At 49.2% G+C, this 15,314-nt stretch overlaps 1 protein-coding gene across 1 annotated transcript in view; it reads right to left on the reverse strand.

Moving 5' to 3' along the window:
- Positions 1–1,312: 1,312 nt before the first annotated feature.
- dhtkd1 (dehydrogenase E1 and transketolase domain containing 1) overlaps positions 1,313–15,314 on the reverse strand; it is a 99,943-nt gene continuing 85,941 nt past the window's right edge. Inside the window, exons 16-17 of the mRNA XM_070897105.1 lie at positions 9,045–9,130; positions 1,313–5,809 (exon numbers count right to left, since the gene is read on the reverse strand). Of these exons, the coding sequence (XP_070753206.1) occupies positions 5,705–5,809; positions 9,045–9,130 (191 nt within the window). The 3' untranslated portion in view covers positions 1,313–5,704. The remainder of the gene's footprint in view (positions 5,810–9,044; positions 9,131–15,314) is intronic.

Raw genomic sequence — 15,314 nt, forward strand, 5'->3', positions numbered from 1 at the left:
CGCCCCTCTCGTGTACTCACTGCCCTGTATCTGCCCCTCTTGTGTACTCACCGCCCTGTATCCCACCCTCTCGCGTACTCACTGCCCTGTATCTGCCCCTCTCGTGTACTCACTGCCCTGTATCTGCCCCTCTCGTGTACTCACTGCCCTGTATCCGCCCCTCTCGTGTACTCACTGCCCTGTATCTGCCCCTCTTGTGTACTCACCGCCCTGTATCCCACCCTCTCGTGTACTCACTGCCCTGTATCTGCCCCTCTCGTGTACTCACTGCCCTGTATCTGCCCCTCTCGTGTACTCACCGCCCTGTATCCCACCCTCTCGTGTACTCACTGCCCTGTATCCGCCCCTCGTGTACTCACCACCCTGTATCCCACCCTCTCGCGTACTCACTGCCCTGTATCTGCCCCTCTCGTGTACTCACTGCCCTGTATCTGCCCCTCTTGTGTACTCACCACCCTGTATCCCATCCTCTCGTGTACTCACTGCCCTGTATCCCATCCTCTCGTGTACTCACTGCCCTGTATCTGCCCCTCTCGTGTACTCACTGCCCTGTATCCGCCCCTCTCGTGTACTCACCACCCTGTATCTGCCCCTCTAGTGTACTCACTGCCCTGTATCCCCCCCCCCTCTCGTGTAGTCACCACCCTGTAACCCCCCCCTCTCCTGTAGTCACTGCCCTGTAACTCCCCCCCTCTCGTGTAGTCACCACCCTGTAACCCCCCCTCTCGTGTAGTCACCACCCTGTAACCCCCCCCTCTCCTGTAGTCACTGCCCTGTAACCCCCCCCCCTCGTGTAGTCACTGCCCTGTAACCCCCCCCCTCTCGTGTAGTCACCACCCTGTAACCCCCCCCTCTCCTGTAGTCACTGCCCTGTAACCCCCCCCCTCTCCTGTAGTCACTGCCCTGTAACCCCCCCCTCTCCTGTAGTCACTGCCCTGTAACCCCCCCCCTCTCCTGTAGTCACTGCCCTGTATCCCCCCCCCCCCCCCTCTCGTGTAGTCTCGAGCGGCTTCCAGATCAAAACAAAAAAAGCAAAGAGCCGAATGTCGCTCAAGAGGCGACCTGAATCGCAGTTGCGGTAAAAACCATCAAAATGGGGGGGGCAGAGGGAAGGAGTGCCCCATTTCGGGCCGGGGGGGGGGGGGGGGGGGCGGGGGGCAAGCTGGTTGTAAGGCACATGGTAAATATTTAGATTTGATCGACATGTAACAATTGTTAAGAGTCCCCTGTTATAGGCTTCACTTTGCTAACCCCACCTCCACACTTTCATTCGTCAATAAAAGTAAATAAATCCACACTGGGGAGAAAGGTCTTCAGCACTTTTACCTCAATCATTATGAGGCTAGTTGGTACTTGCATGATTTTATTTTTTTCAGCATCAGAAAGCTTACTGTCGTTACATAAATTAAATCTTAAAAGAATTGGGCAAATGGTTGTGAATTACAGAATTACCACATATGTCCTAAATAAGATTTACAAACACAAGTCTTTCAATTGTTTTGTAATTTAAACATACATCTCCGTTATTATAATTTAATTATCAACAATTTAACATGTTTACAATATTAAATCTGGTCTTTGACTGAAAATGACTGACCCGTTACAGTATTGAACCATCTGTCAAAGGAGAATCTTCTGAGCACAGAGCAGACTAAACTTCTCAGCTGTGTTGCCTTTCTGCACCCAGGGCATGGATTAGACCTGGCTGTGGTATTTAAACATGGGTCTCTCATAGAATTCTGGTATAAAAACAGAAAATACTGGAGGAATGCAGCAGATCTGCCGAGATGTGTAAAGCAAAAAGACAGGTGAACTTTTTCCAGCACAGTTCCATTCGGAAAATGTCATTACCCTTCTGCTTTAGGCTGACAGAACCTGCTGTGTATTCCAATTAACACAAGAACAGAAGAATTAGGAACAGGAGTAGGCCATTTGGCCCCTCGAGCCTGCTCCGCCATTCAATAAGGTCATGGCTGATCTGGCCGTAGACTCAGCTCCACTTACCCGCCCTCTCCCCGTAACCCTTAATTCCCTTATTGGTTAAAAATCTATCTGTCTGTGACATGAATTATTTGCAGTTTTTTCCCCTCAATTCCCTGTCCTGTCCCAAAGTGTCGTTGTCAGTGAGTATGAATCACTGAACATCCAGCCAATCTCCCCGACTAGCTGGCAGAATGTAGGTGAGCAAGCCATGAATGATTTAAAAATGGCGGAACGAGGTCCAATAATAATAACACATATTTTTTTTTAAATGGTATCTTTGCATTGCTTCGCGTTTGTATTTAAACTCAAAATTGGCCCTGGGTAGCTCGTCTGTTCCTGGTATGCCACAAGCTGGGAATCTACTGCCAAAGGATGCTGGACAATCCAGGTGTATCGATTCTGTGAATTGTGGCAGGTGTATGGCCATTCGAGCAAAGGACCAAAATTGCCTCCCTCCCCAAGGTCCATTACCGCCTCTAAGAGGCAGCAATGGGGCGGTAAGGCCAGTCCGACCGGCGGGCAGGAGGATGGGCCGACCAGTCGGAAATTGGCCCCCGGACCGGAAGTGGCAGAAACGGGACCCCCACGGCGATTCCTTTCGCCCCGCGAGGGGGATTGCTGCGTAGGAGTGGAGCCGCCGAGGATCGGTGACCCCGACAGCTTTCCCTCGCGGGAAGCTGCCCGAGGCTGGGTGGCGCACCCGGCCTTAAAGGGGAGGTCACGCCACCGCAGCCGCCATTTTATTTTTAATTGTCGGCTGCTGGCCCGGCCATAAACCTTCCCTGGTGGGTGCCACTAAAGTGGCTGCAGAGTTCACAGTGGCCTTCATAGCGAGGGGATTTGAGTGCAGGGGCAGGGAGGTGTTGCTCCAGTTGTACAGAGCCTTGGTGAGGCCACACCTGGAGTATTGTGTACAGTTTTGGTCTCCTAACTTGAGGAAGGGTATTCTTGCTATTGAGGGAGTGCAGCGAAGGTTCACCAGACTGATTCCCAGGATGGTGGGACTGACCTATCAAGAAAGACTGGATCAACTGGGCTTGTATTCACTGGAGTTCAGAAGAATGAGAGGGGATCTCATAGAAACGTTTAAAATTCTGACGGGTTTGGACAGGTTGGATGCAGGAAGAATGTTCCCAATGTTGGGGAAGTCCAGGACCAGGGGTCACAGTCTAAGGATAAGGGGTAAGCCATTTAGGACCGAGATGAGGAGAAACTTCTTCACCCAGAGAGTGGTGAACCTGTGGAATTCTCTACCACAGAAAGTAGTTTAGGCCAATTCACTAAATATATTCAAAAAGGAGTTAGATGTAGTCCTTACTACTAGGGGGATCAAGGGGTATGGCGAGAAAGCAGGAATGGAGTACTGAAGTTTCATGTTCAGCCATGAACTCATTGAATAGCGATGCAGGCTAGAAGGGCCGAATGGCCTACTCCTGCACCTATTTTCTATGTTTCTAAGTTAACTGAAGGGGGAGGGACATTGCTATGCGTCAGCGCATCGTGCTGACATCATCAGCGTCACACCGACGTGCTCAGTGTGGCGCTGATGACACCGCCCGCCTTCCGCCCCGCTCCCGACTCACCTCCGCCCCTCAGCCGCCCCAAACATTAAAAACTTTAAAGATGCCAATTTCACTCTATTCTCCGCCCCATGGATTGGGGCAGAGAATAATAATTTATTTCGAAATGTGCGCCGTTTGGGGCAGAGGGCAATTTAGGCCGCAGTATCTGAAAGCACGAGAGGCTGTGCTTGTGATGGAAGTTGGCAGTTCATGGTGTATTTATGTCGCACTGTATCGGGCTGTGTGTGTCGCACTGTATCGAGCTGTGTGTGTCGCACTGCATCGGGCTGTGTGTCTCGCACTGCATCGGGCTGTGTGTGTCGCACTGTATCGAGCTGTGTGTCTCGCACTGCATCGAGCTGTGTGTCTCGCACTGCATCGGGCTGTGTGTCGCACTGCATCGGGCTGTATGTCTCGCACTGTATCGGGCTGTGTGTGTCGCACTGCATCGGGCTGTGTGTCTCGCACTGCATCAGGCTGTGTGTGTCGCACTGCATCGGGCTGTGTGTGTCGCATTGCATCGGGCTGTGTGTCGCACTGCATCGGGCTGTGTGTCGCACTGCATCGGGCTGTGTGTCTCGCACTGTGTGTCTCACACTGTATCGGGCTGTGTGTCTCGCACTGTATGTGTCGCACTGTATCGGGCTGTGTGTGTCGCACTGCATCGGGCTGTGTGTCTCGCACTGCATCGGGCTGTGTGTCTCGCAGTGCATCGGGCTGTGTGTCTCGCAGTGCATCGGGCTGTGTGTCTCGCACTGTGTGTCTCACACTGTATCGGGCTGTGTGTCTCGCACTGTATGTGTCGCACTGTATCGGGCTGTGTGTGTCGCACTGTATCGGGCTGTGTGTGTCGCACTGTATCGAGCTGTGTGTGTCGCACTATGTATTACTGCATCGGGCTGTATGTGTCGCACTGTATCGGGCTGTGTGTGTCGCACTGTATCGAGCTGTGTGTGTCGCACTATGTATTACACTGTATCGGGCTGTGTGTGTCGCACTGTATCGAGCTGTGTGTGTCGCACTATGTATTACACTGTATCGGGCTGTGTGTGTTGCACTGTATCGAGCTGTGTGTGTCGCACTATGTATTACACTGTATCGGGCTGTGTGTGTCGCACTGCATCGAGCTGTGTGTGTCGCACTGTATGTATTACACTGTATCGGGCTGCGTGCGTCGCACTGTATCGGGCTGCGAGCGTCGCACTGTATCGGGCTGTGTGTGTCGCACTGTATCGGGCTGTGTGTGTCGCACTGTATCGGGCTGTGTGTGTCGCACTGTATGTGTTACACTATGTGTTTCACTGTATCGGGCTGTGTGTGTCGCACTGTATCGGCCTGTTGGACTACTTCTTGTGACTGAGGAAGAACCAGATAAGCCTGTGTAATGGAACAACTTCCCTCCTCTGTGCGAGAAGGCAGAACTGCTCAACCCAGCACCAGTCACAAAGCATAGCTGCCCTGACAACAAGCCCAATTCTGCTGAATATTGAAAGCGCCCTTGTTTGGTGGGACCTGTACCCCTTGGTGGGACAGCAGGAGCACTAACCCAGTTCCTTCACCTTTGGTTCAAGTTGCACCATTCAGTGCCAGTAATGTGGTGGCAGTAGTGAAGCACATAACGAGAAGATGCTGCTCTTTTGAAATGTCCGATTTACGTTGTACTCTTTATTAACATTTGACACGCTGTGTGTGTGGGGGAGGAATTTTCTGCACAGTTATGCCTGGTTGATTTGTAGTTTTAGAATAACGTCACGTTGAGAGGGATTGCTTTGTGAGCAGTAGAGGAATTTAAAACTCCTTTGAACCCATGAATTGTAGCACAGCAGTAGCTATTCAGTCCGACAAGATCAGCATAAACGTGCTTTTGAAATTTGAGGTATATGTATAGATCATGTCATGGGAGTATTTGTCTACAAAACGTCCAGTTCATTTTGCATACCTAGCTCTCAAAAAGAACTCGGGATTTTACTTTTAACTACAGTCAGTTGGAAAACTTTACATGATTTGGTGAGAACTCAAAGGCCTTTCAAGACAGAAAAGTAAAATATGTTTTTGGAAAACGGTTTTGTTGAATTATAACTTCAACAACTATATTAGTAAGCTGTGGGTCTTCTCCGACAGTCAGGCACAGCAGCGCACACAGCTTTACCCAATTCCTTTTAGGAGAAGATGGTTCTGGTGAGGATGTCCTGATTTTGTTCCTGATGTACAGTCCCGATGCCAACTGCAGGTGTTGGAAGAGATGGTCTGCTTACCAACTTCAACTGGAGACAAATACAAAGAATTAGAAGAGTTAATGGGGGTGAAATTGTCCCGCGCCCCATTTGAATTAAATGAATATTTATTGCCCAGCGAGATGGGCCGCTAACGGTCACTACATTGATCAGCTCCGCTGGGCGGGCCACATTGTTCGCATGCCAGACACGAGACTCCTAAAGCAAGCGCTCTACTTGGAACTCCTTCACGGCAAACGAGCCAAAGGTGGGCAGAGGAAACGTTACAAAGAAAGCCTCCCTGATAAAGTGCAACATACCCACTGACACCTGGGAGTCCCTGGCCAAAGACCACTCTAAGTGGAGGAAGTGCATCTGGGAGGGCGCTGAGCACCTCGAGTCTCGTCGCCAAGAGCATGGAGAAAGCAAGCAGAGACAGCGGAAAGAGTGTGCGGCAAACCAGACTCCTCACCCACCCTTTCCCTCAACCACTATCTGTCCCACCTGTGACAGGGACTGTGTTTCTTGTTTAGGACTGTTCAGCCACCCAAGGACTAATTTTTTTTTTTTTTTTTATAAAAGAGTGGAAGCAAATCTTCCTCAATTCCAAGGGACTGCCTATGATGATGATGATGGGGTCTTTGTCTGAAAAAAATGTGCGGGGCGGTATGGGAGGCGGATTCGCCTCCACGGGGCAGGAGGGCTGCTCCTGGCACCCACTGGGCTACCAGGGAGGGTTTCAGCCAGACCTGCGGACCGGCAACCAAGAGGAGGTGCGGGTCTGCCTGTTGGCGGCCCAGCAGTGCAAAGGTCCTCCCCTTTAAGGGCGGCCGGGATGGGCCAGCCACGGTCGTTGGCATCACCCCACGCCAATCTCCCCCATGGGGCGCAAAGGGGTCGGCACGAGGCGGTAACATCATTGCAAAAAGTAAGGGGCGCAGCGCAAACCCGTTTTCGCCCGCGGCATCCCGGGGGCAATTCCGGGCAGGTCGCTTCCTCCGCCTGCCCCCGGGTGATAAATCATTAGTGCCCCGTTAGCACCTCCGCGGGGCTATAACAAGGGTCAATTTTGGACCCAATTAATTATTTGCTATGAATTAGGAACAGTGAGGACAATATTGTAACAAATAGTAATTGTGGGGAAATACCAAGTGGTCTGGGCTATAAAAATGGCAGCAAGTTTAAGTGGCCAAAATTGCAATTGCATCCAACGTACATCAAGCAATTAACCATCACTGGCAGACAAATATTTTGGCTTGTTAATTAAGTCACTAATGAAATCTGTATCTTTTTCTGCCCTGCATTGATTTGCTAACTGCCCTGGATTAACAATGTGGATTGTCTATATTTTTGAGATTGTTGGCCTCCGCTTGTCCCCCATCTGCCTTTTACTCCCCAATATCGCCTGTAGGCAGGGATCAACTTCCATGTGTATGCTGAGGACACACAGCTATAAGTCACTGTCATTACCTCAAATCCACCACCATCATCGTGCTGTCTGACTGCTGATCAGACATTAAATCAGGGATCAGCCAGAACTTATTCTAACTTAAGAATAGCAAGACCAAAACTACCCTGTTCCTGCCAAAGGATTTGCACACTAGTCCTGATTCCATCGCCCCTCCGTAACTGCTTGTTCAGGATGAATCCAATCTCATGGTCGGATCTTGAGCGGAGTTTCAGATCCCATAACTGACCTATCACCAAGACCACCTATTTCCAACTTAACCCACCTCTTCCCTTTAACTCACTTCCACTGCTGCTGGAACCCTCATGATCACCTCCGTTTCTTTTTCATTCCTGGGATGCAGGCGTTGCTGGCCAGGCCGGCATTTATTGCCCATCCCTAATTGCCCCTTGAGAAGGTGGTGGTGAGCCGCCTTCTTGAACCGCTGCAGTCCGTGTGGTGAAGGTGCTCCCACAGTGCTGACTTTGTCGTAGCGGTTTGGTACAACTGAGGGGCTCGCTGGGCCATTTCAGGGGGCAGTTAAGAGTCAACCACATTACGGGGAGCGGGCGGGTAAGTGGAGCTGAGTCCACGGCCAGTTCAGCCATGATCTTGTTGAAAGGCGGAGCAGGCTCGAGGGGCTAGATGGCCTACTCCTGTTCCTAATTCTTATGTTCTGTGGGTCTGGAGTCACATATCGGCCAGATCAGGTAAGGGCGGCAGATTTCCTTCCCAAAAGGACATTAGTGAACCAGATAGGTTTTTATAACAATCTAGTAGTTTTATGGTCACCATTACTGATACTAGCTTTTTAATTCCAGATTTATTTAATTAACTGAATTTAAATTACCCAACTGCCATGATGGGATTTGAAGTCGGGTCTATGGATTATTAATCCAGACCTCTGGATTACTGGCCCCGTAACATAACCACTATGCAACTATGCCCCTAATGTTCACCTTGTTATCTTCCCATGCTCCACTTTCCAAACACTCCAATTCATTCAAAACGCTGCCGACTTTATTGCATCTTGCATTAATTCCAGTTTCTCTATCAAACCTATCTTCAAGCAACCTCCAATGGCTTTTGTCCACTAATGCATGGAATTTTAAAATCCTCAATCATTTACAAGTGCCTCCACAGTCTTGTCCCTCTTCATGTCTGCCACCTCCTCCAGCTGCACATGTCAGCATGTCCCCACTGCTGCACCATCTCTCGCCTCCTGAGAATTCTCCCGTTCCTCTGTTGGTGGAACTTTCAGGCATCTTAGTCCCACGTGATCTCTCTCTCTCTCTCTCTCTCTCTCTCTCTCAAAAACTATTCGATCACCAACCTCATTGACTATCGTATCACCTCTTACAAGAAAGTTCGGCATTCATACGCCCCAACTTCCAAACAAAAACTGGAATATTTATCCACACACCTTCACTGTCCAACAGTATTAACGTTTGAATCATAGAAATTTACAGCACGGAAGGAGGCCATTCGGCCCATCGTGTCCATGCCGGCCGACCAAGCGCTATCCAGCCGAATCCCACTTTCCAGCTCTAGGTCCGTAGCCCTGCAGATTACGGCACTTCAAGTGCACATCCAAGTACTTTTTGAATGTGGTGAGGGTTTCTGCCTCTATCACCCTTTCAGGCCGTGAGTTCCAGACCCCCACCACCCTCTGGGTGAAGAAATTTCCCCTCAACTCCCCTCTAATCCTTCTACCAATTACTTTAAATTTATGCCCCCTGGTTGTTGACCCCTCTGCTAAGGGAAATAGGTCCTTCCTATCCACTCTATCTGGGGTCTTCATAATAATAGAGCTTTACTCTGATGGATATCATAGCTTACCTTGTATCCTAACTGTTTTTCAAACCTGGGAGATACAAAAAACCACGGGCCCATGTTCTGTGGCTCTTCCTGACTCCACACAAAATCTGAAAAATATATTTCCAATTTAGTATTCATAATAAGTTGTGCAGTGTGACTGTTGTGTTTTACATAGAAACATAGAAAATAGGTGCAGGAGTAGGCCATTCGACTCTTGGAGCTCATCATTCCCTCAGTACCCCTTTCCTGCTTTCTCTCCATACCCCTTGATCCCTTTAGACGTAAGGGCCATATCTAACTCCCTCTTGAATATATCCAATGGACTGGCATCAACAACTCTCTGCGGCAGGGAATTCCACAGGTTAACAACTCTGAGTGAAGAAGTTTTCTAAATGGCCTACCCCTTATTCTAAGACTATGTCCCCTGGTTCTGGACTTCCCCATCATCGGTAACATGCTTCCTGCATCTAACCTGTCCAGTCCCGTCAGAATCTTGTAAGTTTCTATGAGATCCCCTCTCATTCTTCTAAACTCCAGTGTATAAAGGCCCAGTTGATCCAATCTCTCCTCATATGTCAGTCCCGCCATCCCGGGAATCAGTATGGTGAACCTTCGCTGCATTCCTCAATAGCAAGAACGTCTTTCCTCAGATTGGGAGACCAAAACGGAACACAATATTCCAGGTGAGGCCTCACCAAGGCCCTGCACAACTGCAGTAAGACCTCCCTGCTCCTATACTCAAATCCCCTAGCTATGAAGGCCAACATACCATTTGCCTTCTTCACCGCCTGCTGTACCTGTATGCCAACTTTCAATGACTGATGACACCCAGGTCTCGTTGCACCTCCCCCTTTCCTAATCTGCCGCCATTCAGATAATATTCTGTCTTCGTGTTTTTGCCCCTAAAGTGGATAACCTCACATTTATCCACATTATACTGCATCTGCCATGCATTTGCCCACTCACCTAACCTGTCCAAGTCACCCTGCAGCCTTTTAGCGTCCTCCTCACAGCTCACACCGCCACCCAGTTTAGTGTCATCTGCAAACTTGGATATATTACACTCAATTCCTTCATCTAAATCATTAATGTATATTGTAAAGAGCTAGGGTCCCAGCACTGAGCCCTGCGGCACTCCACGAGTCACTGCCTGCCATTCTGAAAAGGACCCGTTTATCCTGACTGCCAACCAGTTCTCTATCCACGTCAGTACATTACCCCCAATACCATGTGCTTTGATTTTGCACAAGAATCTCTTGTGTGGGACCTTGTCAAAAGCCTTTTGAAAGTCCAAATACACCACATCCACTGATTCTCCCTTGTCCACTCTGCTAGTTACATCCTCAAAAAATTCCAGAAGACTTGTCAAGCATGATTTCCCTTTCAGAAATCCATGCTGACTTGGACCGATCCTATCACTGCTTTCCAAATGCGCTGCTATTTCATCTTTAATAATTGATTCCAACATTTTCCCCACTACTGATGTCAGGCTAACCGGTCTATAATTACCCGTGTACTCTCTCCCTCCTTTTTGAAACAAACAGTGGTTTTACATTAGCTACCCTCCAGTCCATAGGAACTGATCCAGAGTCGATAGACTGTTGGAAAATGATCACCAATGCATCCACTATTTCTATGGCCACCTCCTTAAGTACTCTGGGATGCAGACTATCAGGCCCCGGGGATTTATCAGCCTTCAATCCCATCAATTTCCCCAACACAATTTCCTGCTTTATAAGGATATCCTTCAGTTCCTCCTTCTCACTAGACCCTCGGTCCCCTAGTATTTCCGGAAGGTTATTTGTGTCTTCCTTCGTGAAAACAAAACCAAAGTATTTGTTTAACTGGTCTGCCATTTCTTTGCTCCCCATTATAAATTCACCTGAATCTGACTGCAAGGGACCTACGTTTGTTTTCACCAATCTTTTTCTCTTCACATATCTATGGAAGCTTTTGCTAACATAATTTACTGTGTACTTAAAAAATAATTCATTGTACATTAAGTGCCATGCGATGTGATAGGGTGCTATACAAATACACATTTTTTTCAGTTCATAAATACTTTGACCAATGTGGAACTTAACCATACAGATCAGGAAGATCCCTACGTTAGATCCCAAGTCTGTATCGCATGAGGTGATCTTAGCCAGGCTGGCAGAAACAGAGCTAAATCTGGCCTCAACATCTCCAACTTCGGGAGAAGAGCAAACAAATGAAAAATCATCCTTTCCTGATCATTACCTCATGTTCCTTGCTAGAAAATATAAGATAGTCACCAAGAAATCCAATGGGGAATTCAGAAGAAACTTCTTTACCCAGAGAGTGGGGAGAATGTGGAACTCGCTGCCACAGGGAGGGGTTGAGGCGAATATTATCAATGCATTTAAGGGGAGACTGGACAAGCATATGGGGGGGAGAAGGGAACAGAGGGTTACGCTGATAGATTTAGATGAGGAAAGACGGGAGGAGGCTCGAGTGGAGCATTAACGCCGGCTTGGACTGGTGGGGCCGAATGGCCTGTTTCTGTGCCGTATATCCGATGCAAGTGTGAATAGGAGCAGGTTCAGCTATGGTGCCTCCACAAACAGACTGCTGACACTCCCTGTTCATGCTCAGACATGTAGCTCCTGACGTGTGGGCTCAGCTGCTTTGGACAAGGTGTGAGGAGCAGCCAGTGTCCTTGGAACAATGTCCAACATGAAGCAGCATGATGGGCAATACATGTATATTCAACAAGGACTACAACACCGGAATTAAGTTGAGCAGGTTGAGCCAATACACACTGGAGTTCAGAAGAATGAGAGGTGATCTTACAGAAACATATAAGATACTGAGGGGACATGACAGGGTAGATGCTGAGAGGATGTTTCCCCTCGTGGGGGAATCTGGAACTAGGGAGCATAGTCTCAGAATAAGGGGTCGCCCATTTAAGATGGAGATGAGGAGGAATTTCTTCTCTGAGGGTTGTGAATCTTTGGAATTCTCTGCCCCAGAGAGCTGTGGAGGCTGGGTCATTGAATATATTCAAGGCAGAGATAGACAGATTCTTGAACTATAAGGGAGTGAAGGGTTATGGGGAGTGGGCAGGGAAGTGGAGTTGAGGCCAGATTAGATCAGCCATGATCTTATTGAATGGCGGAGCAGGCTCGAGGGGCCGAATGGCCGACTCCTGCTCCTAATTCTTATGTTCTTAAACTTATCATGTTGGTTTTCAAAAAAACATTAACCAATGTTTCAGTGCATTTGTAGAACACCTTTAACCTCAGACAATGCCCAAGGTGCTCAATACATAGGATGGAGACAAAAGATGGAGGAGATTTAAGGAATGAATTATCAGAATGCACAAGAAAAAAATCAGGGGCGCAAAACAGCTGCGCGGCCCATTGAAGCCCACCGCTCAATAACTTGAGTTAGAACCTGTACTGCGCCTTTAATGTCGAAAAAGGGCCTGCAATTCTTCACACCACAACCAAGCCGGAGATGATGATGTTAGGAGCGGTGACTAGAAGCTTAACGAAAGAGGGAGTTTAGAAGGAGTGGTTCAAAGGAGGAGAGGCCGAGAGGGTTAAGGAGGGAATCGCAGAGTTTAGGGCCTCAATGGCTGCAGGCACGGCTGCCTGTGGTGGAGCGATGGGAGGGTACGGCACGCAAGAAGCCAGAGTTGGAGGATCGCCGAGTTCTTGGAGGGTTGTAAGAACATAAGAAGTAGGAGCAGGAGTAGGCCATATGGCCCCTCGAGCCTGCTCTGCCACTTAATAAGATCATGGCTGATCCGATCATGGATTCAGGTCCACTTCCCTGCCCGCTCCCATAACCCCTTATCGGTTAAGAAACTGTCTGTTTCTGTCTTAAATATATTCAATGACCCAGCCTCCACAGCTCTCTGAGGCAGCGAATTCCACAGATTTACAACCCTCAGGGAGAAGAAATTCCTCCTCATCTCAGTTTTAAATGGGCGGCCCCTTATTCTAAGATTATGCCCTCTAGTTCTAGTCTCCCCTCAGTGGAAACATCCTCTCTGCATCCACCTTGTCAAGGTTGGAGAAGGTTACAAAGACAGCGAAGGGTAAAGCCCTGTCGAGATGTGAACATGAAGACGAGAATTTTAAATTTGTGGTTTTCACGTTTTTGGATGAGAAGTTAAACCGAGGCCCCGTCTGCTCTCTCAGGTGGACTTAAAACATCCCATGACACTATTTCGAAGAAGAGCAGCGGAGTTATCGCCGGTGTCCTAGGGCCAATATTTATCCCCCAAACAACATAACAAAAAAAACAGATTATCTGGTCATTATCACATTGCTGTTTGTGGGAGCTTGCTGTGCGCAAATTGGCTGCCACATTTCTCACATTACACTCCAAAAGTACTTCATTGGCTGTAAAGCGCTTTGGGATGTCTGATGGTCGTGAAAGACGCTGTATAAGTTCTGGGGGGGGGCTTGGCAGGGTGGATGCAGAGAGGATGTTACCCCTCATGGGTTAATCTAGAACTTCTGCTGCCTGGCTTGCTCCGATGGTGCTCCAGGGAGAGGAAGGAGCAGTGTAACGGCCTGGCCCAGCAGTCTGTGCGGCCCCCGGCCTGCGAGCACCATCGGAGCAGGCCGGGGAGCGGAAGGAGCAGCATGGTGGAATACCACTCCAGGGAGCAGCGCGAGCTGGTGCAGTAGGGCGACGGTAATGAAGAGTGACGTCACCAAGGTCCAGGTCGGTGATTGGAGCGTGGGCAGGTACTGCAGGAGCGGCGCGGTCGGGGCGAAGGAGCGGCGGGAGATTGTAGAGGGACGTGATCGGGGCCCAGGAGAGGCGAGGGCCCAGGGGCAGCACGGGCCCAGCCCACACTGCGATATGTGGGCGCACTGGGTCCGTGCAGCAGAGCTGGTCTCCAGTTGTCCTGGTTAACCCTTGCCACTGGACCAAGACCTCGCTCTGTCAAGCCCGTGTGGTGGCTGGTGTGCAACGGTCACCCCACGTTAAAAAAATCCACCCACAGGCATCTTCCACCCTTCAGGATGTAGTTCGGGATCTGGAATATTAGGTCCTTCATTGAAACACCTGTGAACTCATCTCTTTTTTGGCGTGGAAGCAAGTCATCTTCGATACGAGGGACCGCCGATGATGATGATGATGATATATAAATGCAAGTCTTTCTTTCACCGAACGGGAGCCAATGTAGGTCAGCGAGCACAGGGGTTTTGGTGCGGGTTAGGATACAGGCAGCAGAATTTTGGATAAGCTCAAGTTTATGGAGAGCGGAAGATGTGGGGCCAGTCAGGAAAGCTTTGGAATAGTCGAGTCTGGAGATAACAAAAGCCTGGATGAGGGTGTCAGCAGCAGCTGAGCTGAGGCAGGAGCGGAGACGGGCGATGTTCGAAGTGGAAGCAGGCTGTCTTTATGATGGAGAGGATATGGAGTTGGAGAGGAAGCTCAGCTCAGAGTCAAATAGGACACAGTGGTTGTGAATATGATCGATCCCGATGCAGCGCCAAAAATCCGGAATTCCGGAATGTTCCGGAATCCAGACCAATCGGTGGCATGGTCATCCGGAATCCGTAAAATGTTCCAGAATCCGGACCTGCCGACATTGTAGCCTCCTGGACGTGGCCGGCGGCTCGAACACCCCCACGGGCCCCCCTCCCCCACCCCCAGCTTTCTGACGTTCCAAAATCCAGAAATACCCAAACTTGGGCTCGGGCGTTTCTGGATTCGTGACGTCAGAAACACGCTCGAAAGTCCGGAAAATGCGAAGTCTGGAACGGCCTCGGTCCCGAGGGTTCTGGATTCCCGACGCTGTACCTGTATATTGAACTCAAGCATGTATCAACTGTACAACTTCTACAGAACCAGGGGGCACAGTCTAAGGATAAGGGGTAAGCCATTTCGGACCGAGATGAGGAGAAACTTCTTCACCCAGAGAGTGGTGAACCTGTGGAATTCTCTACCACAGAAAGTTGTTGAGGCAAATTCACTAAATATATTCAAAAAAGGAGTTACATGAAGTCCTTACTACTAGGGGGATCAAGGGGTATGGCGAGAAAGCAGGAATGGGGTACTGAAGTTGCATGTTCAGCCATGAACTCATTGAATGGCGGTGCAGGCTAGAAGGGCCGAATGGCCTACTCCTGCACCTATTTTCTATGTTTCTATGTTTCTAGAACCCCCAAATTGTAGTTAAAGCATCTGCAGGCATACTGTGGATTATAATACGCGCAAGAAACCTTAATACAAAAGCAATATACTGCGGATGCTGTAAATCTGAAATAAAAACAAGAGAATGGTGGAAATACTCAGCGGGTT

Source organism: Pristiophorus japonicus, chromosome 13 (genome assembly GCF_044704955.1).
Source record: "Pristiophorus japonicus isolate sPriJap1 chromosome 13, sPriJap1.hap1, whole genome shotgun sequence".
NCBI lineage: Eukaryota > Metazoa > Chordata > Chondrichthyes > Pristiophoridae > Pristiophorus > Pristiophorus japonicus.